This window comes from Solea solea, chromosome 4 (genome assembly GCF_958295425.1).
Source record: "Solea solea chromosome 4, fSolSol10.1, whole genome shotgun sequence".
Taxonomy (NCBI): domain Eukaryota; kingdom Metazoa; phylum Chordata; class Actinopteri; order Pleuronectiformes; family Soleidae; genus Solea; species Solea solea.
The window spans coordinates 16,363,640-16,391,119 of NC_081137.1; the positions used below are offsets into that span (position 1 = coordinate 16,363,640).

Below are 27,480 nucleotides of genomic sequence, written 5' to 3' on the forward strand. Positions count from 1 at the left end.
TTCCAGGAAACATCAGCATTCCCTGGAGAAGAGGCCAACACTAACCCGGCCTCCACGGTAACTTTGGGCCTCCCGTGTCCTGCTGAGAGCTTTAATTAAACGACTGTATTTTTCTTGCACCCCCTCTTTGATCTCTCCTCCCTGCCATCCCCACCCACACTCGGAAAACCTGCGCCATGCTTGAGTTAACCCACTCAAAACATCCTGGTCACAAGTGACATTACTAAGATGTGTAAGATGAGTCAAATCTCCTCCACTTTATCTTTTAAACAAGGCTGGAGACGGTGGACAGGAAGAGCTACGACTCTCTGACGAGTCCATATAACGTAATGTCCATGCTGCCAAATGTATGACAGAAGCTTTATGTTGGAGAATTTCACGTCTTCATTACAAGTAAAAAAAAGTCTGTTCTGGCAGTTAATGTGTCAAGAAAGTTCTCAAAACAAACATCTGACAGCTTGAAACAGATTTATTATGTCAGATTAAATGTCAGCCTTGTATTCTGAGACTGTCTATTTCCCCCCTGCTGTAAAATATTTGAATTAATCCAGTATGCAAGAGCAGTCTGGTTGTGATTTGCACATTTAAAATATTTAGCAGGTTTGTTGCCCTTTAATAACATAATAATTATTAATAATTTACACAAACCTCACAGGTCAACTTTTTAAAAGAATATATTTCGGTGTCTCCAACTGCTGTTGCTGATACTGTTGTTGGAAACTCACTGAAAATGCAGTTAAAGTGTTCATAACAACATAAAATAATACTATCTAGATACAATAACGAGGGAATTGGTCAACCATGGATTTTAGTCTAGAAGGTAAAGTGTCACATGCTGTACATAAGACCTTTTTTTCAGCCTTTCATGCGTTATTCATTTGTTAATAAAGCCATTTCTTTCATAACGCACTAGCGTGAAACTTTACACCACACTGTTTTGTGAAAGGGTGTTGCAACAAGCTACAGTAAATAAAGCCCACTGAGAGGGATCTGTTTCCTCACTTCCATAGCAAAGACAGTTTTGTGAGGACTCTTAGATTCTGTTATCTGCTATATGTACAGGAGACTGCAGTAAACACCATGGTTGCAACCCAGCCTCATGCCACTATAGTTTTCTACTTCTTTATTTTCAAAGTAGCAACCATAGTTCAAAAAGTTGGAAAAGTTGGATTCATATTACAAAACTTTCATTTGACAAAAAGACAAGCATTTCACTTCATATCAGAAGTAATCTGCAACTATACTGACATATTTACACGTCAAACAACGACTGTTTGCACAATGTTTTTAAGAACAAGCTTTTCCTTTTATGAGGCCGATGACAGGGTGAAACTGAAAGTAAACATTCATGGAGCTTTTCATTCACAGCTGATAATGGATAAAGGAAGCAAACAAAGGTAGCGACAACATCATTGTTTATCACAGTTTCTCAGTTTCTGCGCATCCGCGCTATGGTGTTTAGTAAGGAGAACAAAGTCAGTTGTGTTTTCAGGGTTTTTCATTTTCAGGATTACGTATCTGACCAATACTGGAGCTGGTCTCAGTCTTAATGACATTTTCAATCACTGCAACTACTGTAGTAGTCTAGGTTATCCTGCCTGTGAATTTATCTGGTGCTTTCCTCTGACCCCTGCTGTTTCCAAGCTGTATATTAGGTCTTATCTCTCTCTCTCTCGGGTCATCAGGCAGGAAGGAGGCCATGCAGTCTCAGACTCCTCCATCACCTCCCTTGTTTGATCAACTATATAGTTTTTTTAATATTCTGCAATCTTCATAATTCTATTGAATTCATTTTCTTTGTGCTCTGTGGTTTCTCTTATTTTTCCCCATGTACAATGCTTTTTGTGGAGTTTTTCGTCTTTCGATGTGAGGGCTACGGTGGCCTGGAAGTGCAAACCATTATTTACAAAACATGCAAACCTTTTTACAAAGCTAATTAACATACAAACTGCCAAGACAAGGCTTGTGGAGGCTTTATCTTATAGAATGAACTTATACAGTGAACGCTATGGCAAAACTTTGATATGAGTAAAAAAGACAAAGTCAGTGGCTCTTATTTTGAAAGACTAGGTTGAAAGGAAGCGTTGCTATATAAGATTGGCTTAGTGACTGTGTATAAAGAAACATCCAGGTCAACCGGTCACTATTTTGCATCTGTTTTGTTCATAGCAGAACAACAACTGTGACATTTGTTTCGGCAATTGTGAGTTTCACATTTTGTAACAATGGTTTGCACTTCCAGGCCACCGTAGAGGGTCTAAGGAGAGACTGAAATATATAAATATAAATAAAAATGACTTGACTTGACTGTAAAATGAAGAATCTGTGCATTTAAAATAACAATAATAATTTAGGTGAGGTCTCTTCTGGCCCTCAAAGTTCCTTGAAACGCCCCTGTGGGAAAACACACACACTGTTGGGAGCATTTGAGAAGCAGTGGTGCAGCTCAGAGTCAGCAGGTCCATTTACCTGAGACAAAGTCTCCGTCTGCACACTAAGGGAAACACCGCTCACTGAAACACTGGTGCGAGTGTGTTGTGTTGAAAAACTGGCCACCTTTTTACAGTGTGCCGCACAGCTCCGCCCACACGGTGTCGGACGGATTAGAGTCTTCTAAACTGTGCTCCAGCAGCACTGACGGTCCGTGTGGCTTCTCCTCACTCAGAGATGATCCTCTCATTGATCATAACAGTCACTGTTTTCATTTGAACGCGCTGCGTAAAAAGGGGGGGGTGCGTGCGTGCGTGCGTGCTGCTGCTGCTGCTCCACGGACATCTTGGGCCGATCGTGTTTTCTCTGCAGGAAACTTTACACGCACTTGTTACAATAAAGCCATAAAGTTCAGCGGGCAAAAGGAAAAAAAACAACAACTACAGACAATTATGTCAACACGGTAACGGGACGCTGGTGACGTTTTCCGCCGCGTGGGATCAAAACAGTCTTCAGTGGATCAGTGGAGGTGAGTTTGTGCGCACTTTATCGGATTAGCGTCATCAAACCTAATCCGTGTAACTGTCACCTGGCACTGGGTTTTGTTTTGCCGTCACTTTTTGTGACTTTTCATAAAGTGTGAACATTTACCACTCTGCAGTACAGTCATATCTGTCTGATGTGTTTATTGATGCATGCAAGGCTTATGGTTCTCAAACTGTGGTGCGTGTCCCGCCAGTGGTACGTGAGCTTCTTCTGGTGGTACAGAAGAAAATACTGTTCTACTGTGTATATACACCAGGGTCTGTGATCGGAGTGGAGCTGAGGAATTTTGTGTGTAGCAAATGAAACAAATAACAAAAATAAATAAATAAACAATAGTAATTAGAGTCACCTGATCTCTCACTCCATCTCAATGTGATTTCACTATATCAGTGTGATCTTATTGGGAATAAATCTGCCTCCTGTGAAAAGTCCGTCGCTGACTTTGCTCGACCTGTTTACAGTGAGGGTGGGAATCACAGTGTAGAGTGATACATGGTCCACGATACCAATAATATCACGATACGTATTGCAAGACAATCACATAGCGATACATCGCGATATCTGTCTGACTGAAGAAAACAAAACGTTAACATGACAAGATAAAAGTCGGCACTTTTAACTTGTCGTGTTAACGTTTCGTTGACTTTTCTATTTATTCACATAACATGGAGTAAACTACCTTTTCTTGGTCGTGTAACTTCCTGCCCTAGTTTCCCTCGTTCATTTGAACAGCGCCACCTTGAGGAGACGTGAAGTAGCGAGTGAAACCGGCCTTCATTTGTTCATTAAAATAACAATATTTGGTATGGATTATCATATCGCATGAGGAAAGACAACGATATATCACCAAACCACCCTCTAATTTACATTACTGTATTTTAACCTTGGTGTTACTGCAAGAGCTCAATATTTTCTAAGGTGGTACTTGGTATTTAAACGTTTGAGAACCAATGATGTAGAGCACATGAGGGAAGAGTCAGGTGGATAGAGAGGATGCGGGTGTACATTCGTCATATTTCTCCTATCAAACAATAGTTTGTGATTTCCAGATCCTCCGCGTGGTAGAAAGACATTTCCCGAGCTTCTTCACTGACACCACAGAACTGAATATTCTCTCGTTTTTACTTTGTTACAGATTACACAGGCAGCAATGTCAATGTGTGGAAGTACATAAAGATGACAAAGGCTGGTCTGAACCTTTGGGCTGCAACAATTAATCTATTAAATTGTTGCTAGGGTGGTGTTGTAGGTCAACAACAGTTGACATCCATAATATTGCATTACTGCCTTCTTCTTAATTCTTTAAAAAAAAAAAAAAAACATTTTGTGATTTCAGATTTAGAGGTACAGTGTGCAACTTTTAGGAGGTTTTATTGGCAGAAATTGAAAATACAACCCATGAATATGTTCATTTAAGTATATCACTGCTTTCAAAAATAAATATCGCTTGGTTTTTGTAGCCTTAGTATGTATTTATAGGAACCATAGGCAAAGGCTTGTCCAGGCCGCCATGTTTCTACAGCAACAGTGTGGCATTTTGAAGCAGAAGATAATTACGTGAAAAAGAGTCATAACTCCTTCCTTTCGAGTATGCGAAGGCCACCGTTGCTCCCTGGTGTGCTTGGAAGGGCAAGAGGAGTTTTTCATTTGTTACAATCTCCCGTCTCACCAGTAGATGTCGCTAATTCTCACACTGGTTTTTCTTTCCCCCACCATTTTGGACCAAGTACTGAACCCTTCGTGCTGACGTTGCATGGATCTGTGCCACAGATGCACCCTTGGTAAATTATGGTGGGAATAATACACTCCTTATGTGGACATACTAGGGGTGTGTGTTTATCGATCTTGTCTATATTTTCGTTGCGTTGTTGTTGAGTCAAAATTGTGATTCATTTTACGTCGCATATTTCGTTAATGAAGTGGGAGTAGTGATAATTGTGCAGAAGTCACAAAAAAGACTATTTTTCTTCTATTTTTGTTCGTAAAAGCGAGCCAAGCGAACTTTGAGATGGTGCCGTATTTCCAAATTTCACAAAGTCAATCAGATTTTAAAAAATGTGAGTACTTTTTGCTGGAAAAAAGGATATAAGACGCTCTATGTTGCACGTTCAAGCCTCTGTATGTACGTTTTAACAAAGTAATGGGGGGAAAAAAGCACCCTGAATGCTCCGTGTTCTAAGGGTTAATAGATTCATGGACAAAATAACTGCCAAATCAATCCTTAAATCATTAAAATGACTGAGTTATTTCAATCTGACTCCATCTCCCATCATGCATTTTCCGTCAGATGACAGAGACCATTTTGTGTGAAATGGTTAACTGAGTTGAGGAGGTGGACAGAAGTGTATTAGTTGATTTAATTATAATTATTATAATGTGGCATTATCCTTGTATGCACTTTTCCGTGGTGTGTGGTGTGATTATCTAACAGCTGGTGTTCTGTATACAAACATTTTTGGCATCCAAGTGGTGACATCATCATCATTTTTACTCGGCGAACGGATCGCGCTGTAATTACATTGCTCTGTCCTTTTTTGTCCTCCCCGATCTGATTAGTAGAAGACGCACAGCATGTGACCGTAGCAGTTTTCTTTCATCTCTATCTGTACACGGGGCCTTCCTGCAGTTATCTGTCAGACTGGGCGGTAAATCATCTTTAATGAAACCGAAGCTGATGGTGTGCAGGGCACAGAGAGCAGGTCTCATAAGCGGAACCGTGTCTTCGGGGCCCCTGATGGACACACAAGCTCAGGATAAGCTTTCCCCGCAGCTTTGTTTGCAGTCCTCCTCATACCTCCTCCCTCCGCGTGGATAATGAGCACATGACGCGAATGGAAACTCTATTTTGGGCTAAATCAACTAAATGATGAAGGATATTATTAATGCACGCAAATATGAAATTCTATAACGATGGAAGCGCGGAAGGAGGTGACAGTGACCGAGGCGTGAAGCTAATAATAGACACAAGATATAACAGAGGCGACGTGGCAGTTGGTCAGTCGACTGCGATTTAGTGGCTTATTGTATTATAATTCAACGAGCACATGGTTTTAACGCAGGGAACTTTGGCACAGCGAGGTGCCTGCTGCCTCATTGGGTCGATGACAGTTTAACTAGGTTACTCCTCTGGAAGCTGGCAAGGAAGTGAGGAGAGTAGTAAAGCCTTCTTAGGTAAATGTCAGGTTCATGAGAGGAAAGTGGCCTGAAGCCAGCAGAATGAAAGGCCAATGGAAAGTCCACAACAGAGGGAGAGCGAGGGAGAGCGAGGGAGAGCGAGGGAGAGCGAGGGAGAGTTCTGTCAAACATGCAGGCTGAACACTGAAAGTACGTTTGAATAATTTGACCAAAAACACACACACACCCTCAAAGGTTCCGACATTAATTCCCACAGTAGAACTGGCAATGGATGCAGCGCTCTGTGTAGCCTGATAGCTTTGATGGCATTGCTGTTTATTTCCTATTCTGTTAAATGCACTTTGAGATGTTCGAGGATCATTATGTGACAAATATTTCTCTCTTTTTTTTTTATCGTATTGTGCACCTTTTTGATTTTATGCACTTTGACCAACTCAATTCTTTTACATTTTTAAAGAGAAACAATAGTTACAGCTAGTACTGTACATTAATTTTTTTGTTTTATGCTCTTTGGGACTGTGTTTCAAAGTGGAAAAGCTTATTGCTAGTACCTCAGATTCTGTTTTTTTTCTGGACTTTTCACTGTGCCTTACATCCATTTGTGCTGGTTTTGGATTTGTCATCACCTTCCACTAACTGGCTGCATAAAATTGTCCAAAATGATATGAAGATGAAGATGGTCCTTCATTAGAGATAAGGGCCTTTTGTTCATATTCATATTAAACATTGTACTGATATTAAAGAACTTTATATTCACTCACTCATATTCCACCACTTTATCCTCCACATGAGCAAAGTGACTTTACTCGGCCTGTAACGGGATAAAACTAAAAGATACAATAGAATTTCCATTAAAAAAAAATTGTCAGCAATAAAGTTCCAACACTGCTGACTCATCACAGCACATTTACTGCAGCAAGATAAACCACGTTCAGCGAACAAGGATGTGTCGTAGAACAGTGTACAAAACATCAGGTAAATGCGGGTTCCTCAGAATTTACATTCCCCCACGTGAACAGCTTTTATGCTCAGTGATGTCTGAACTGTGTTGGTGCATGTTCACTGTGGTTACACTGTCAATATAACGTGTTAAATTCAATACAAAAACACATCATTCTGAACCAAAAGGGCAGGTGATAAGATGTCTTAAATACACTAACACAAACAAGATATTTCTTTGAAAGGATTGTTTATTCACTTTATAATGACAAGGGTTGACCCTTATCCAAAATCCAGGAAAACTCTGCCTTTCACTTTCCGGTAACAGTTCCATGTTTACTTAGATTTCTGTAATGATAGAGTCGTTTCAAGCAGAAAACCTTGCCTTTGTTCCTCTGATCACACGGCTTTGCTTCACCTGGTGGAGCTGCAGTGGCACAGGTTTGGTTCTCTCTTGTCTGCCCTCCGCTTCTCTCCATTTCATGCTGTCATTGTTCTATTGATTAAAGGGGATTTTGTTTTTATTTAAAACCTTTCATTAGACAGGATGGATTGTAGTGTGAAAGCATTGATTTGGAAGTGATTTGATTTGCTTTACGTCAAAAAAGATGTTGCAACAGCAACATTTTGTTATTCTGCTCCTCCAAATGCAGTTTGATGGGATAAATTGTTCTTGCCTCCACCCGCCGCTGTGCTGCTGCTCAATTACACACAAACGCTCCCTCAGTCAGGTCTGATAGTCTTGCTTGTCACAGCCTGTTTTCATGTGAAGGAACTGCTGCATACAAATAATGTGACATGTTCATGAAGATTATACAGAAGAGGATTAGGGCCACATGTGATTTTTTTTGTGTAAACAAAACAGAATTCTATGAAAAAAAAGTTAGAATTCTGAGAAAAGAAGTCAGAATTCTGACTTTAATCTCAGACGTCAGACAGAAAAACGTCAATGCTAACAAGAACACACTGTAGCTTTAACACGCTATACATTTAAATAAGCATATTGCACCAGATACAAAAGAAATTAAAAAAATATATATTTAAACATTTCTAAAAACCCATATCTCTGAGCTGAGGAGAGGAGGTCATATCATACCATCATTACACTGAACACAAACTGAACACATTACACTAAACACAAACAAACACTGACACACACACACACACACACACACACACACACACACACCACCCAAGGACAATGTGCATATATTGTTACAAACACTGTACATACTATCTATTTATCTATTTTATGTCCCTTTTGCACTGAACACCTTGTTCCTTTTTTTTAATACCTGTACTTTTTTACGTACTTTGACACTTGGTTGCTGCTATAATTTCGTTGTACATGTGCAATGACAGTAAAAGGATTCTGATTGTGATTGTGATTCTGATATCCATAACTCCTCATTCTGATGCCCTTAGCTCTGTAATCTAATATAAGCACCTTGGGTAGAAAGACACAGAGTCAATGAGCCGTCATGGCTGAATTAAAGCACCAGCAGCCTGTGATTTCAGCTCTCGTTGGCCCCTCGTTTGAGGACAGGGTCAGGATATGAAAGCTGGACGTCTGCCAACGCCTGGGAATTCAGGAGAGGGTTTCCTGAGGCCGGGGAGTTCCCACGTATTCACCCGTCAACTGTTAAAGGGTGGTGGATATAGCGTTTTAAAGACTGTTGTAGAGATTAAGGTTAGCAATGATTCATAAACATAGACACTCCTGCTTATCCCCTGAGAAAAAAAAAACCCTGGAGTGAACATACAGTTACTGGAACAAACCTTTTTTGCAATGTTCTCAGGACATTCCAGTGTGTTTTTTTATGGAAATGATATTGTGATGATATGAGGGAAAAAAAACATGATCTTTTTCCAGCTCGACTTAGGTTCTCTTTGTGTGGAATCCTAGCCACACTTTGCCTAAACCTAACCCCAGTTGTTTGGTCCATAAAATTTCGGAAAATGTCGATCGGTGTTTCCCAAACCTGGAAATGATGATGATCTCAAATGTCTTGTTTGGTCCACAAACCAAAAATGATTCCATTTTAGTGATTTCTTTGATCTGTGGAAGCACAGAAGCCAGACAATATTCACATTTAAGAAGCTGAACAATCCGAACACTTATAACAGCTTAGATAAGGTAGAAAAAAAAATATGAGTAATGACATTTTATTGATGTTATACAAACTAAATGAGATATAAAATAGAAATAGGTTAAAATAGCGTGTAGACTAGTAGTTATATTAATTATATTAATTAATTATTATTTCAGAGACCACGTTTTCTTCTCATTAAAAAAAGGAGAAACATTTAGTGGTATATTTTTTGTCAATCCTTTGGTCTTAAAAATGCCCCCAGTCAAAAACGTCAGTGCAGAAACATCTCAGCAACTATAGGATGGATTACTTCAGTGATCCACTCACTTCCTGGTGCCACCATGCCCATTAACCTTTGTTTTCAGAAAGTATTGACAGTGTAAGCCCGTGCACGGGCCACAGACAGACAGACAGACAGACAAACAGACAGCGATTAAGCCTGTTCCTACTTTCATGTTGTAATTTCTCTGCTCAGAGATAAAGGACAAAGGAGCAATCTGTTTTTGTTTGGGAACCCGTTGACTAGGAAACACGCGCTTATCCTCCTTCATCTGACGTTCATTGTCTCCTGCTATCAAATAACGATAACGAATAAAAAAAGCTCAGCGTGTCACTGCAACCGACATTGTTGCCTAAGTAGGAAGTGTGAGTATGTGTCTCTCTGGCAAGCTTCATGGTCATGGACTGGTCATGGACTGGTCCAGGGTTAGTGTGGCGTGAGAGTGCAGCATCAGAGGTGTATTCTTCCTCCATCATCTCTTTTCATGAAACTTTACACCAAAGGAGACCTCCAATATCATTGTTATTGTGACCTCCAATATCATTGTTATTGTGACCTCCAATATCATTGTTTCAGAGTTTGAATATCAGAGTTTATTTGCCGTGTGATTACTAGATTGAAACAATTCTTTCTCGTAATAGAAAAACAAAAATGCATCATCTCAGGTTTAGTTGTCATACAGCCCTTTACTGTCAATCTGTGCATGTACATAATGACACGATGGTAAAATGTAACCACTAGCTTCGCACGAGAATGTTCACAGTTCCAATCCCATGTTTCACTGTTCTCTTTGTGTCCAATGTAGATCCTGGTTAGGGTAAGTGGAGATTTACTGCACGTGGGAAATTGATTGTGTATGATTGTCCTGTGAGAACCTGGTGACCTGATATATCAATAAATGAATAACTGAATGTATCATCAGCATGCTCATATTGACCATGCTAATATCCTGCTGGTGAGTCAGTCATGATCACCAGGTTCAGTGTTCAAAGCGTCAGATTTTTCACAATTTTGCAGTCCTAAAATCAACAAAGAAATCTACGTACCGCATTTTAATCAACTGTATATTTTCTTAATTGCCGCATAAATGATATCATTTGTGCATAAAATGACCAGAAATCTCATTGTTGCCATCTACTGTTGGTGTCAGGTTTGAATGTGGGAATTAGAACAATTATTTTCATCATTCATCAATCTGTGGATTATTTCCTTGACTAATGGAGTATTTGTTTGGTCCATACAACGTTAACAAATGTTGATCGGTGTTTACTAAACATGGAAATTGAAATGATGCTGTCCTGTTTTGTCTACAAACCAAGAATTTGGAGCAATGAAACCAGAAGATTTTCACATTTAGGAAGCTGAGAAATCATGATTTAATTGATTTAATGATTTAAAAAACTAAAAAAAAGAAAAAAAGAACAATGACCTATGACTTTATGACTTAAAAATAATTAATAATCGATTAGTCGAATAATGGTAACAACATATCGAGTGTAGTTTGCGATTCATCCCTCACAAAAGCCGTCATTTTACAGCCAAAAAATGAAATGCATACCTTGGAGTATCTTTCGACATAAATCCCATACATTATTGCAGGTTACGTTACAGTCTGAAAATGCAACGTGAAAAAAACCTACCCACCGTATTTATGGTAAACCTGTAAACAAAGACAAAACACTTCTCTCCGAGACAGGAGTGACTTAAGGACAAAATGTCCCTTTTTGTTTTAACCAGAGTTCTTTTCGTTCCAGAATGAACTTACACCTATAGACACAAATGCCTATTTACCAGCATCCCGCCGTCATAAATCCCCAGATAGCTGAGGGCTGACTGTCAAACATGTTATTATGTCAATGTCTGAGACATGACTCACGATTGAATTGCGTGTTGACTTCCTTTCATGGGTGTTGTTACTCTAAACAAGGCCCCAGAGCTTACGACACGTTCACTGTGTTTTGTAAAAATACACCTCAGCGGCGTGACGTGACTCGGCGTGTTGATGAACAGTGTAATTGCATGTGCCGAGATGGGGCTAATTTGTCCTGCTTAGTAACACTCTGTTCCTGTTCCTGTTCCTGTGCACAGGTTCCCCAGTCCTGTGTGGGATGTTAACGGACTGGTGGTGCATTGAGGCTGAAGGAGCATGGTGAAGCACCAACCCTTACAGGTCTACGAGAAGCAGGTCTTTGTCTCCTTTGTCACTGGGATCTATGGTTGCCGCTGGAAACGCTACCAGCGTTCCCAAGAGGACAGCTCCAAGGTAAGATAGCGTTTGTGATCTCTGATGACGGAGATCGTCATAGCAATCAGAACTTTCAGGTTTACTCATCAAATCTTTGCTTTATTGTATGGTTAGTGTCACAAATGTACTGTGTTACGGAACTGTAATTGTTCATATGAATTTTCTTTTGATGAAAATGATCAAACGAAAGACTCCAGAGGCATCAAATACAGAGATCCTTCAGTGAAGAAAGTAGACACAGTGGGTTGTTCACTGTAAATAGTGAACGTGTGGACAAATGAGAGGCTGATGATGAGTGTGCTCTGAAACCTGACGTAAACTCAGAGATTAAATGATTTGTTGTGGTTCTGAAGGCCAAGAACAAGGTCTCTGTGAAAGGCAACAGAAAACGTCAGCATTGCATTTACATTTACACAGTCTTGTATAAAGTACCCAAAAAGGGATACTTGAGTAAAAAGTACAGAAGTAAAACTCTTAAGTTATATGATATTTACCGTACTTCAATATCAAAAGTCATTTTCTGATATCAAATGTACTTTAGTTTTAAAAGTAAATGTATTAAAAAATACATGAGGAGTAAGGATTGAGCCATGGTGACTCAGTGGTAGGGCGAGTTGTCTTTCAATTGGAAGGTTGTGGGTTCAATCCCTGGCTCTGCTCGTCATTTTGTGTCCTTAAGCAAGACGCTAAACCCCATGTTGAAGCGTACTGTTCCAAACTGAACCATGCCACGATGATAACACAGCATTGCTTTTACATTACACTAAGAACCGCATAAAGAGGAGGTCCTCTTACTTTAGAAATACCCTTATGAATCTTAATTCCATTTCACAAAGGCTGTTGCTAAAAGAACACGACTGTATTAGATTTTCCTCTCTCACGTCTTCTGCTAACTAGGCAAAAAACCGTCCCTCTGATGCACAGCAAACAGAAACAGCTCAGTGTTTGAATGTGTAAATCACATCCAGATGACCAGCTGTGTTGGGCAGACACATTTACTGCGGCGGGAGGTCTTATCACAAAGAGCCAGTGGCTCGGACATAAACGATTCCATTGACAAAATGTGTGAATCAGGCACACAGCTGCCACACAAGAGAGACGAGGTGAGAGACGAGGCGAGACATTTTTTAATGCGTCCTTCTCATTACCGTAACTCCTAGACCGTTTGCCATGTCTAGAAGATTCAGAAACCATGGACTGGCGATCTGTCCAGCGTGTGACCCCCGCGCTGCGCCCATATACTTGTCATTACGGTAGCCCTCAGGACTTCCACAGGAACGACCGTCCAATCACAGGCGAGATTCTCCAGTGCGTCAAGTACACGTTTGTGACGTCAGCTTCTCAGTACCGTCATTCCTAGTCGGTCGAATAACTGCCAGATATGTCGTTATAATGTTCTGATTTAAAGTGTAAATCTGCTGTGCTGCCACCTATGGGCTCAGGTGTATAACGGCAGCAATGTCGCTGTCGTTGTTCGGTGTTTGACCCGGAAGAGCAAGAGGTTTTCACGGTCCAGCATCACCAGAACTGAGTCTGGACTTTTACTGAACACAAACGGTAATGTACGGCAGTAACTAATGAAGCGAGGTGCGTCAACCAGGTTACCAGTGGGTCAAATACCTCAGTCGCTTTGTGTTAGACTTAGTTCCTTTAAGGAGTACCTTAAAAATAAAAAAATAAATAAAACACGGCAGAGAAAATAAACTCAGGGCAGGACAACTACTGGTCGTGGGATTAATGGCTTCTATTTAATGGGTTCATGTTTTAAAATAATCCTGTTTTATTGAGAAAGACACTTGAGTTTGTCCTTCAGTGTACTATTATGGTTGCATACCTGTTTTATTGTGGCTCTGATGTCTGTTCAATACCGTATAAGCAGACAAAAGCCATTACCAGACCTGGGTAATGTCTTTAGAATTGGCTCTGGACACTGTCCAGACGTTGCTACGTCACGGATGCAGCAGAGGGCTTTCATAGAGTAGTGAGATGATGTGTCCACAGTGGGAGAATCTCAGGTATCACCTGACTGAGTCAGCGTTCAGCAGTTTACCAGGGAGTTTGCAGTAGTTGAGCACTGAGCAGGTAAAGAGTTTCATCATTTTCTGTAGAGCTGGTGAGCTAAAGGATTTAATATTAACCCCTAACCAAGTGACCAGGCACCGTTTGTTAATGTTGCTTCATGTCCGCTACATGTGGAAACATGTAATCCACTGTTTGTAATCATGTTTCATGATTTGTTGTGTTTTTGAACAACTCTTAAGTTTTGTAACACTTTATATTAAGGACCACGGGTGCTTACTGACATATTTAAGTCGCATACTAGCCCTTTATTAGTCATTATTATGCACATTTTGTTATTCTACATAACCTTATTCTACCTCTATTATGACATGAATTAAGATTTTTCCTAAATAAGGTGTTAATACGTGCTTAATAATGACTAATAAAGGGCTAGTATGCTACTTATATGCATGTTAGTAAGCCCCTAGTTAATGGTAAATATGTGTTCCTTAAAATAAAGTGTTACCTTAAGTTTTACTGATCATGGTACACCAGTGTAATTCAGTTCTACTTTGTTTATTTCAAACTTCCATTTCTGTGAAGAAAAAATGTGATGTAATATGAACAATATCCTATGAGTATTAGGCCCAAACTGAAAAGAATCTTTCAAGAATAAAGTCGCAATATTATGAGAATAAAGTCGTAATATTATATAAAGTCATATTACAAGAATAAAGTTGTAATTTTATGAGGATATAAGTTATTTTTTTATCATTATCTAATGTATAGTTATTGAGTACCAGCAGCACACAGATGTAATCAGCGTTTAACCTTGCAGTCGACCACTCGCAGCCATTTCTTCCTCCACAAAAGATGATTTCCTCCAAGTCTGTGTGATTCTTTCTTCCAAACAAACTCAGTCTCTTGCACAATCTTTTCAAAGTCCTGATGCTAAAGATAATGTGGTGCTGATGTGACAAAAATACTAAGTATTTCCTTTATTTGTGAATTGTAACTTCACAAAATGCTTCGCGTTCCTCATCCCGACACAGGTTTGCAGCTGATCGTCTGAGATTTTGCTTGAATAATAATTCGGACTTTATTCTCTATTTCTTTCCCTGTTTTTATGCGTTTGCTCCATCAGTGTGACACTGACCTTGTCTGACACAGGCCGTTGTGTGCGGCGTTTATCGGCAGAAGGAAAGCAGGAGGGGGAGTGTCGTCATGTCGTGAAGTCGGCACATAGATCGGGATTTATGAGCGCTGTCAGAAGTTAGGCACTGCACCGGGCCTTCTAATGGGAGAAATGGAGGAAAGCTTGCAGCTGATCCTACAAATGAAGTGCGCCGCACAGTGAGAGTGGTTGATAAATCCTGTCCGTCCCTAACCAAAGCAGAGGAGCCGTGTTCTTTCTTACCGTCAACAAGCTTCTCTTGGTCACCATATTCTCCTCCAAGGAGATTTTCTCAGCCGCCGGGGATTACTTCACCTCTAAGAGTCAAAGACCTCCTCTGACCCTGCTAGTTGACCCCCCTGCTTGCATCTACCTACTCTTATCTACCAAACAACATACTGGAAAGACTGCGGGTGAAAGAAAATGAATAAACAGATGCCATTTTCAGAAATTTGGTGCATCACGGAGTGGCTTTGAGATGTATTCTCCAAATACAAGCATCACCAGCCTGGAAACAACAAGCTCTATGAAGCTGACCTTTGAGGTCAGTATCCTCACCGGTCTTTGGTTGCGTGCGTGCAGGTGTCAACGTGACTCTGGCTCAGTGTCTTACAGATATGCACCCGGTCACTTGACCTTCAGGTAGCTGCTAAACCAATTTAAAAAAAGCCCCCCCCCCCGATTCTATTCATTCCCGACCACATTTACTCATATCGCCGCTGTCGTGTTATGGCGCTATCATCCATTTACATATGAGTGACGTCCCATGATGCATTTGCACATGCATTCATCAGTGAGGCCATTTGCTCTTTACCTGTACCACACACACACACACAAACACACAACTAATTATCTCCCCGCCTCTTATATAAGCCGGTGAAACGATGAGTTCAGGCACAGTGTGTTGCAAAGCTGATCAGTGCTCAGCAGGATGTGTCAACCGGTGCCTATCACACACTCCACACCTCCCCTCCCGTGCTCCTAGCCGCTAATCCTGTTAACTGCTGAAGGGATGAGTCCTTGAGAGGTGCACATGCTCTCTATTATACCTTTGTCCCACATTTCAAGTTTGAAAAACTGCGCGTTAACATCGTGAGAAAATAAGAAAACAGGTTTATAATTTAAAATGGAATTAATAGAATCTCGCAGTGTTGTTAGCCTAGCTTAAAGTAACAATGTATCGCTAAAAACACAAACAATTTCTCCAGTTGTTGTTGTCCAAAAAGATGCAGAGGTTAATTGGACACTCTAAAGTTTATTTGAGTGAAGTTTTGTGTTGTCTCTATATTCTTGTTTCCAGGGTCAGGGTGTACAGTAGCTTCTCGCCCTTTGTCAGCGAGGATTAGCTCCAGTGGCCCTGCAACCTTCATGTGGAGGATAAAGTGGTAGACAATGAATGAATGAAAGAATTAATAAATAATTCATTTTCCTGGCCTCATGGTGGCAGCAGACACAAACGACGCAATACTAAAACATTTTAGAACAAGATTCCCAGCTGGAATTAAAGCTGCAGTAGGCAGGAGTTGCCTGAAAATAATCCTGTCACCCACAAACAGTCTTGCCTTCCATTTTGAAGCCTCCAGAATCACAATTTGCTTTGTGCCATGTTGGGGTTCAGAGGTTCCCATTGGATGATACCAGCTGTCAATCACCCTGGTGTCCACGCCTATCTGCCCTATCTTGTCGTCTATTGCCCTCTAGAGTGGAACATAATTGACAAAATGTGACGTCACATTCGATTGAGGAAGACCTGAAACTATTAACCATACACTTTTTATTGATTTATTGTCATAAGTGGGGAGCATGCTCATATGTTCCCATAGACCTCCATTCAAACAGTGAGTTAAACAGTGGGTTTTTTGTGTGTTTTCCTTGACAGTGGGAGTGTGCATGGTTCACCATCTTGTGCACGTCTTTCCTTCTGCTTCTCTTCTGGGCGTACTTCTGGTTGGTGGCTCAGAATGACTTCAACGAGTTCAACTGGTGAGTGGGATGTGATGACCTACATGTTTCATAAGAGTCCCAGTTGAACCTGGAGAACAGTTACAGTTGTACCGTGAACCTGTTCCCTCTGTAGGTCAGTATACAACCGCTCAGGAGAGTGGAGGGATGAGACCATCCCCATCCTCGCATCCACCACAGTGGGATTCAGCTACATTACATTTTTACTGGTAACAGTCTTTTTATAACTGCAGACATTAATTATTGATTATTTAATCTACAATCAATTAATCCTGGTTGTTGTTTTTTTTGTAGATTTTAGCTCTTTTCCACATTTCCTTAGGCCAGCAGTTGAACCTCTACTGGGTTCACAAGGTATTTTTGATTGACATCATACACTGCTGACATGAATTAGGTCCACACACACTTTTTGAAATGTCATAATTGTTCTTTCACCCCCACAGATTGGAGTGTTGGGTACACTGCTCACCACTATCTCTGGTGTGGTCTCTGTTGATGACATATGGGGAGATGAGTGGGACATCCTGCTTGTGTCACTGCAGGTTGGTGTAGCATCAAAAAAATGACACTTCCCGCATTTTCTTACACGTTTTCATGGGTTTACTAAAATGACGTAGTTTATAATGGAGCACTACTCTACAAGTTGGATATTACAGACAGGGGCTTTACAAGAATCATCTCATCAATAATATGAAATGTATTTATTTTGACCCTCTTAAAAAAGGTTGATATCCCTCTCGTGTCCATTACCTCAGTCGCCTGTAAATCAGCTTACCTCAGCATCGTCACTGCTTCTCGCTGATGAATCGTCTCAGACTTTGTGCTGAGCTAAGCACAGCTTGTACAGACAGCTGTGAGAGTAAGTCAATCGTCTCACTCACTCAAGTAAATTTACCACAATTTCAGAGTGCTACTTCAATGATATTGAATTAAATCCATGGTAATTGAGCTCATACCACGTGGCTCGTTGGTCTAGGGGTATGATTCTCGCTTCGGGTGCGAGAGGTCCCGGGTTCAAATCCCGGACGAGCCCGTTCTTCAGCATCTCTAATCTTCCTGCACATTTGCCCGTCGTGGACCAATATAGTTGTTGAATCTTTATGACAGTGTATATGCAGCTATAAGTCCATGCTCTCTCGCTATAGTGAATTTGTGTGATGTTACAGATGAAACATGTTATTAATAGAAGGTATGTGAGTTATTATTAAAGTTCATTCCGGTTTGAGTTTGTTAAAGTTCATTAAAGGCAGTACGATTTGAATTCTGTGCTCCCCAAAAAAAAACATGTACTTATGACCTAATTATTGTCTTCACACTCTGTTCCTCTCTGTAATAAATAAGCATGAATTAACCACCTTTTCTGTGTTTTGTTGTTTCCAGTCCACAGCACCATTCCTGCACATTGGTGCCTTGGTCACAGTCACAGCTATCAGCTGGTTGGTGGCTGGATATGTGGTCCGCCGAGAGAGATCCAGTAAGTGTTGATTGTTCTGTTTCAGTTGCTTTTCATCTCTGTTTATAGTTAGAAATAAGGGCTGATGACGATGGCTGCAGGTCATTTTATTCCAAGCAGGGGGGCAGACAATTAACTAGAGTCCGGAGCTGAGAGTGGGGCCCCTCAAGAACAGCTAATCACTTTACTGTAATACACTGACAACAGTTGAGCTTTGCACAGGAGACTACAATGACACCACCTAACTTAGAACTAACTTTAGATTTCCAGGTGATGGTGCTGCTGATCTACGTCCTCATCCTCCTGGCGGTCTATTTAGCGCCGCTCACATTCACCTGCCCCTGCGTCATGGACCGCCACGGCCTCAGACCTCGACCAGACGTCATTGGCCGACGGGGAGCTCCTGTGGTGAGTTGGTGCCTTGCCAGACTTCACTGTCTGATCCACTTAACTGGTCAAGTGGAAGGTGGTGACAGAGCAGGACACTGCTCCAAACTCTCAGGTTTTCATATCCTGTCCATCCTGGTCCAGTAGCAGCCCAAGACTTTATTGATTACGTTGTATCTGGCTCTTATCTGCACAGTGTGCTGTTCTGTGTCAGCCTCTGTGTCAGCCTCTGTGTCAGCCTCTGTGAGCGCGAATATTCCAGATCACGAGCTGTGAGCACATGTACAGTGTGCACACACAGACACACACACACACACACACATGGATGCATGGACAAAACTAAAGGAACAATGTGACCTTGCATTAATTCAAAAGTAGAAATGAATTCATCCAATAAAAACTCACCCGTTCAGAATATCATACTTCTATTTTTTATGTTTGCATTTGTATGTAAGGTGACCTTGATTGTCAGAAAAGCACCAACAAATAAAATGTATTATTATTATTGTTAGTATTAGTATTATAATTATTAGTATTGGACTGAACTATAATACTGCTATATTGAAAACAATCACTATTATTTTCATTAGCCCACGAAACAAAATATTTACTAATAAACCTCAACATAAGGATGAAAAACTTAAAGAAGTTGTTTCTAACATTTATAGCGCGTATCGTCAAATATAGAACAACCAAAACTTCAAACTTTTCTGGTCACTGGAGATATTTACATTTAAACTGACATTGATTTATTTATTTATTTGACTGTTTTAAATATCAAGTTGTAACTATGGTAAACTATGATATGATATTATGACATTTCTGTTGTCGTACTTTCAAATGAATAGGAGCAAATTTAATTTGGACCAAACACTGCATAACGTTCCTGAAGTTTGTCTGTATGTTTAGCACATCTGTAATTATGGTCTTTCTGTTCAATTTAAATATTACATTTAATATCTGTGGTTGCTCATCTACAGTACAGGTTATCACGTGTATGATCACTTTTAATCATTTAACACAGTGTTTTCTATAAATCATGTTTTTCCTCTTTATTTTACATGTTTCATAATCCTTTGGATATGTGTCGTCTGCACACAGTGACTGACACTCTGTCTGTCCGTCTGTCTGTCTGTCTGTCCGTCTGTCTGTCCGTCTGTCTGTCTGTCTGTCTGTCTGTCTGTGTTCTCTCTGCTCCAGCTGGCTCCAGAAAACACCTTGGTGTCCTTCAACAGAGCCCTGCAGCATGGAGCCAGCTCCCTGGAGGCCGACGTCACCATCAGGTTATTAATCACACATTTAATTCCTGACCTATTCATATTTAATGAATTCTGCAGCTGAAATGTAGTATTTTTGGTCGAATAATTAAGTTTAATGAGACAAAAGATGTGACCCTCTTTGTCTCTCTTGTCAGTGTGGACGGGGTTCCATTCCTCATGCGAGACCGCACACTGAGGAGAACCACAGACGTCAGGAAGGTCTTTCCAGCCAGACAGTTTTATGATGCTTCATTCTTCAACTGGACAGATATTAAGTCTCTAAATGCAGGCCAGTGGTTTTTGGAGGTATGAATGCAGTTGTATTTAATACAACTTGAACTCTTTTGGGGATACTTTCTTGAAGTTTTATTAAATACTCTCACAAAATTGTGATTTTGTGTCAAATCCTGTGATCTTTGGCATTTTGAATGGGTTTAGATCAGTGTTTCCCAATCCTGGTCCTCAGGGAAACCTGACCAAGGTTATAATAGTTTGGGATGTTTCATTAGTTTAAGTTTTTATTTAGTTTTGGCTTTTTGTTTTTAAGATTAGTTAGTTTTAATTCGTTTTTAGAGCTAGTTTTTATTAGTTTTTATTTTTTGTTATATGGAGTATGCAACAAAAATATTTTAAAAATATACTGTATTAGGACAGATGAACAACCTCCGTGTCTACAAGAAAGTAGACTTAGATGAGCCAACTCAACCCAATTCACCTTTCAAAATTGCTGGCAGAGAAACAACAAATACTCTTCCTATGAACCCATAAAGCTTACGTATGAACACATTTACATAGACGAAAACTAAGCACATGTTTTTAAACTCTAGTTTTTATTTTTATTACAGTTAGCGATAATAACCTTGTCCCTGCCCTGCATGTTTTCAAAGTTTCCCTGCTGAAACACACCTGATTCAAATGAATGGCTCGTTATCAGGCTTCTGCTGACGAGCCGATCATTGGAATCAGGTGTGCTGGAGAAACACTGGGTTACTGTAGAGGTCACTTTAAATATGTGACACTTTAGCCTGAAGAAGCTGGAAAAAAAAGCATGTAAAGTAAGTCAAAATTAGCTGTGACTATTTATCAGTCCCAGCGTCGGACTCTTCGTCACTCGTTGTCCTCTGTTCCCAGAGTGACCCCTACTGGACAGTAGGAGCCCTGTCAGCGAGGGACCGCAGCAGAATAGGCAACCAGACAGTTTGCACCCTGGTGGAGATGCTGCGTCTGGCGGCGCGAGCCAACAGCTCGGCGCTGCTCAACATCCACAAGCCGCCGCCGGAGCACCCGCGCTCCCGCAGCTGGTTCATGGACACGCTGTGGGCTGTGCAGAAGGCAGGCATTTCCCAGAAGCGGGTGAGGACTGTAAGGCTTTCATTAAGTATTCCTTTCATCACGTTTAAAGGTGCTGCTTGTAGAACTTCCTAGTTGTCGCGTATGTACATAAACAACGGTTACTGAGCCGATTAACAGCTTACTGTAATTTACATTGAACATGGATGACAATTGCTTATTATTATTAATTGCTTAAGAGAGATGGATTGTGGGAAATCCACCTTGGTCCTACAAACATCACCTTTTGTGTTGTAAAATTGTCCTAATTTCCCATTATGAAGTACATACGCTGTGTCTGATCAGGGTCTCTTCCTCTCCTTTTTGTCTGTGTCTCTGCCAGGTGACGTGGACCCCCGACTCCGACAGGGGGCGAGTACGAGGGCTTCAACAGGCCGCGACTGAGAAGCTGTCGCTGGCGGAGATGAGGCAAAGAGGAATTACGAGCTTGACCCTCCACTATAGCAAGGCCAGCCACAGAGACATACAGTAAGAGCAAGCGTCGACGGCGCGGCAACAAGGGAAACACTCAAGAAGGGGGAAACTTTTCTGTTTTCTGAAATTGTATTTTTCTTCCCATCAGAGAATATCTGGCCAATAATGTGAGTGTGAGCGTCTACCCGGTGAATGAGCCCTGGCTCTACTCCCTCCTGTGGTGTAGTGGGGTGCCTTCTGTGTCCTCCGATGCCCCTCAAGTCCTCCGAAAGGTGCCTTATCCCATCTGGCTCATGGTAAACAACAACCCTCCTCTCTTTCTCTCTCAAACACACACACACACACACACAGTCTGGTTTCCCAGGACTTCAGAGGACATTACATTGACTTACATTCATTCCCTGGAGACTAACTCGTACCGTAACCTAACCATACGACATGTCCTCACCTTAAAACGTAATAAATGATGTTACAGGAGCTTGCTTTTGAAGGAAGACAAGTTCCCGCCATGTAATACCTGCGCACACACACACACACACACACACACACACACACACACACACATATGCAGTCACATACTGTGCAGACAAGGTCACACAGAAAGACAAGAGGACAGCAGGAGAGAAGACAGAGACTGACAAGGGCCCAGCTAGACGCAAAGGGGAAGGACAGAGATGAATATGAGGGAAGCTCAGTGTGGTGTTAGACAACAACAGGACCTCTGAAAAAAAGACAAGGACAAAGACCTGAACTCAGCAGCAGCTGTCTTCTGCTTTAACACCATTTCTGTTTTGTTAGCTGTGTGTGTGTGCGCTTGGTGTTTTTAAGTTATACTTGCAAAGATGTGGTTTTTCCATACATATTTATGTAGCACACATCTCTGCAATGCTTTCATTCACCTGGTGAGTTCATACATTCATTATAAATAACAATAATAGAAAAATAAATCCAAGAAATTCATATATATAGTGGAGGATTTTGAAGATATACAAGTGTGTAACTTTGAATAGTCCTGTGTGTTAGCTGTGTGTTGAGGGCGACCTCCAGTGGCACTAACGGGAAACTACACGTCATTTCTTTTTTTTTTCTTCCTCGACCTGCAGAGCCAGAACGCTTACAACTTCATCTGGATCTCTTCAGATCTGGTCTCTCTCGCCATAGTCATCGGGATTTTCAGTTTCCAGAAGTAAGTACACTTTGGACCGTTTCAGACAACACGCCGGAAAGTCACAGACTTCTCATGTTTAGCAGAGTTGCAAAGCGTGCTGAAATATTCTGCTCAAGTAAATGCACCACTATTTTGATAAGATTTTACTTAAGGACAAGTAAAAGTTACTGTACTGGTTTAAAATGTACTAAAAAAGGTTGTTTAAATGTAATCTAAAGTGACTTAGTTACTTTTTTAACAAGGTTGGGGCTCTTTCAAGGGGACACACATCTCACACATACACCTTTGATTCAGGCCAACATTTTTTATGTGATTTAAAATGTAGCAAAGTGCAGTATTTAAAAAAAAAAAAACATACTTAAGTAAAAGGAAAATTAGAAATTACACAAAAACCTACTCAATTAAAGTAACAGGGGTAAATGTAATTGCTTTCCACCTCTGATATTTAGTCTATATACTTAATGACCACCTGTCAAAAATGATAAAACATAAATACTTTAGGAATCTTTCAAAAACTTGTTTAGAAATAAAAATGTCATTGTTATTTATTTTGCAAATACCCAGATTTGTGCCGGCTCATTGGGTCGAAGTCAGAAATGAATCGAGCATTAACATTCAACCACTAAAACTAATCTTTTTGTTCAGGAATGCAAGTAAATAACTATAATGATGACATGTTAATCAAGAAATTATAATGTGCTTTACTAATGCTGTTAATTTAGGGCTGCTGTGGCATAAACCTTACATTGGGTGGTGTAAATACTGTGTATCTATTAAAATGAGCAGGACTGTGTTTGGTTTGAGGCAGGTATTCACTTCCCGGTACATGTTTTGTGATGTATGGCATCATTTAGTTTGGTGGTTTCCAGGAGAACTGTCATGTTTTGAAACGTTTTATCTGCTTCAAAAAGCATCGATCAATAAAGGGATAGATGTGGAGATGAAACCGGTTTCCTCTGTGGTGCTTACGGCATTTGAAAACAATAGCATGCATCTCCTGAGACAGGTTGTGGTGGTCGAACCTTATATTAACATAAAAACATGTTATTTTCTCTTAACATGTACACAAAAAAAAAAGCTGTTGTTCCAAAGTCTTTAAGTGTGAGTGAACCTGGGCTGTGCTTTGTCTTCACTTGTCTTCTGCTTCTACACTGACTGTTCATTCTTTCTTTCTATTTTTGTCTCCTGTCTTTTTTGTCTTGTGAATGTTGCCGTGTTTCTCCTCTGTGCTCTAACCTCTCACTTCTCCTCTGTCCTCTTTGTGCCGTGCTCTGTGCCTGCTCTGCATGCAACCTTCCTCCGCTGCCCCCTGGCATCTGTCAGCCTTCATATGATCAGGTAACTGCTGCCACTGTGCACTGGTCTCTGTTTTCTGCCTCTGTCTCTGTTTTTAACATCAAATTCTTTACCTCTTGTCCATCAGTGTGTCGCCATGTCATGTTTACTGATCGATTGCTGTATTATGAATCATGGAAAAACAGTCTATGAGAATAAAGTCGTAATATTATGAGAATAAAGTCGTAATATTATATGAGAATAAAGTCGTAATATTATGAGAATAAAGTCATAATCTTTCAAGAATAAAGACGTAATCTTTCCAGAATAAAGTTCATATATTATGAGAATAAAGTCGTAATATTATGAGAATAAAGTCGTAATATTATATGAGAATAAAGTCGTAATATTATGAGAGTAAAGTCGTTATTTTTCAAGAATAAAGTCTTAATCTTTCGAGAATAAAGTCGTAATCTTTCGAGAATAAAGTCAGATTATTATGAGAATAAAGTCTTACTATTTTGAGAATAAAGTCGCAATCTTTCGAGAATAAAGTCGTAATCTTTTTAGAATAAAGTCAGAATATTATGAGAATAAAGTCTTACTATTTTGAGAATAAAGTCGCAATCTTTCGAGAATAAAGTCAGATTATTATGAGAATAAAGTCGTAACCCTATCGAGAATAAAGTCGTGATATTATAAGAATAAACTAAATAATTAACCGAAGTTTCCTGTTCAGTTTGGCCCTCATTCTCCATCATACATTTCATAGTGAGTTGTTTTAAATTAAAAACTCTAGTCCTCTCATTCATTATAGAAAGTAGCCAGTGGAGTCATTTGAAAATAGACCTTGTCGACTATGATGAGTTTTCGCTGATGGATTCAGTCACTCTAATTCTTTAAAAATGGTTTGAACTGATATATACACTAAGTTCTTGGACTGAGGTTCAGAATGACCCAAGCTTTATAACCGCACTGAGATAATGATGTTGCTGATGTTCCCATTTATTGGACTTTCATCACCTCCCTATATGATATCTCTACTGAGTCATTGCCTCATGTGGAACCCTGTGCTTGGAATGGTTTGCTGTAATAGGTGGAGAATGAGCGGGATGCAGAACTACAACCCAGAACAGATCATGCTGAGCGCTGTGGTGCCACGGGCCAGTAGGGACGTCAACATCATGAAGGAGAAGCTCATATTCTCAGGTGGAGCTTTGACTACATTCGTACCACAAACACTACTGTCAAATAATCTTTATATTTTGGTTGTAAGGTTAAAAATGTAGCTTTATGTGATGAGCACACAAACCTTTACAGCACAGATGACTCACTACATCTATATTCACGTGTTTAGATTGTTTTCTCAATCATTTTTCAGCAAGGAATAGAATAGTGACCTTTCCATCAATGGGACCATCAAACAGTGAAACAGTGTCATCCATATTTTTATTTTTTTTTTTACTTCCGATAGATAGAAATGAACTCATGTCATAAATTGTGTGCTTGTGTGCTTCGAGGTGTTAATTAAATTTGCAAGAGGAAGAAGTGAAGGCACAAAGGTGCGGCAATAAAAGATGGAACACTTTGCAGAGAATTTATCGATGCGCCATAAAGCTTTATTTTTGCTGTAGCTCTTCACTCAGCTCCACAGCAGACGACAAATGGCCAACAACGCGTCACCCTGTAGTATTTTACACGTTAGTTTTCTGCACTGGCCTCCTGTTTGAATGTGCAGTTTATTTACGCTTCTAACAGGGGCTATACGTAAGAAATGTATTACATTTAAATCATAAAATGACCATGATATGTTATCAGAGGTTTAAGAAACGGTATACATTTAAATACTGGGCTATTTACAATTAAAACTTTAATTTCTGGCCCACAAACTTATGTTTATGTATTGGTTTGGTGTTTTGGTCTGTTGTTTATTAAGAAAAAAAATCTATCTTTCATTAAAATCTCAATAGTTCAGAGCCATCCGAGCTTTAATCTCGTGTTTTTTAACTTCTCTGTTGTCTTCAGACACATCAGGACTCATGTCTTTTGCCGCGTGTTCTAACAGCTGCAAATGTCCATTTATTTCAGAACTTGACAACGGGCTCAGCAGCACAGAGGAACTTTCTCTATATCCGGAAAATGGCTACGCGAGATACTCTCACGGAGGCCTCGGGCGCTGACGTAACTTGACGACACAATAATAAGACATAACAAATCATTTTACATGGACTGGTCAGTATTTCAATTCCACTTGTATAAGAGTATTTCAGCTTTTTTATTAGTACAATCTAACACCTTCTTGTTATACACTGAATTTAATGGGTACATGGTAGGGCAGTGGTTAGCATTGTTGCCTCACAGTTAGAAGGTCACTGGTTTGGATCCCAGCATGTTCTTCCCACAGTTCCTCCCGCCCGTCCTAAGAGAACTCCTTATTTATGAATTTTCATCATTGGATCTACTGACATGTGTAATGATTGGGTCCATGAAGAAGAACTTGTGTTTCTCAGAAGTTCTGTCGATTGATCAAAGCTTCACCGTCGCGTTTCCTTCCACGTCATTGACTTTGCTGTTGTTTTATAACAGATGTAATGAGCTGTGTAGAGTCTGTAACGTACACCGATGTAAATACGACTCATTCTCATGTTTTTCTTTTTCCCCTCTGAGAGGATTTCCAATGGTTTGGACCAATTTGCATTTCCAATTATTAGTATTATTATATATATACTGTATACATATATATATATATATATATATATCACTGATGTCCTATTTTAAGGGCGATTTGGGCATTAGGGGTATTTTCAGATGGGGTCATCAAAGTACAAACAATGTTCTGTCTGCCATGACTCAACTACTGCATAGTCCTATTAGTGACATGTTTCACACGGCTGCCTTTTTGTTAAATGGAGTGATTGGTAGAATATTGTAGATTATTATTATTGTTATTGTTATATTTTGCATTTTGAAGTTGAATAATTCAGACTACTAGACGATGTGTCAAAATGTTCAATAAAACTCGAGAATTATGAAGGTTTTCTATCTTCTTTGTATTATTTGTGTGCAGATGGTGAACTTTTATGCATTTTCATGCAGACGGTATCATTATTTATTGCTGCTCGGCCCCGATTAGTCAGGCCTTGTGCAGTCTTGTCGTGAAAAAACTAAAATTGAGTACTCTGGTTTTCTTATTGAAGCTGTAATCTCTCCTTTGCCTCCTCCTCCTTCTCTCCTATCTTTTAGTATCTGCAACCTTTCTGCCTTTATTAGACGACGGCAGTGTGTCACTGGTTGCTGTCGACTCACTCATCACTGTGAACTTTATATTGAATCTGAACGTCTGTGTCTGAGTGTACACAGACTTAGCTG

General features: G+C 40.1%; 1 protein-coding gene and 1 non-coding gene across 3 annotated transcripts; both read left to right on the plus strand.

Annotated features, from left to right (window-relative positions):
* Positions 1 to 2,616: 2,616 nt before the first annotated feature.
* On the plus strand, positions 2,617 to 27,158 carry gdpd5a (glycerophosphodiester phosphodiesterase domain containing 5a). Of its 2 annotated transcripts, none has more exons than XM_058628439.1 (16): positions 2,617 to 2,959; positions 11,512 to 11,686; positions 16,723 to 16,826; positions 16,921 to 17,014; positions 17,100 to 17,159; positions 17,249 to 17,347; positions 18,186 to 18,279; positions 18,521 to 18,666; positions 19,846 to 19,928; positions 20,060 to 20,210; positions 21,036 to 21,266; positions 21,577 to 21,722; positions 21,817 to 21,964; positions 22,772 to 22,854; positions 25,208 to 25,320; positions 26,200 to 27,158. In XM_058628439.1, the coding sequence occupies exons 2-16, from the start codon at positions 11,570 to 11,572 to the stop codon at positions 26,289 to 26,291; spliced, it is 1,761 nt and encodes a 586-aa protein (XP_058484422.1). In that variant the 5' UTR covers positions 2,617 to 2,959; positions 11,512 to 11,569; the 3' UTR covers positions 26,292 to 27,158. The 2 variants fall into 2 exon arrangements, with proteins under 2 accessions (XP_058484422.1, XP_058484423.1); XM_058628440.1 differs by having other exon boundaries at positions 21,036 to 21,257.
* trnap-cgg (transfer RNA proline (anticodon CGG)) lies at positions 17,767 to 17,838 on the plus strand. Its single transcript has one exon. It is a non-coding gene; the product is annotated as a tRNA-Pro (tRNA).
* Positions 27,159 to 27,480: the final 322 nt, after the last annotated feature.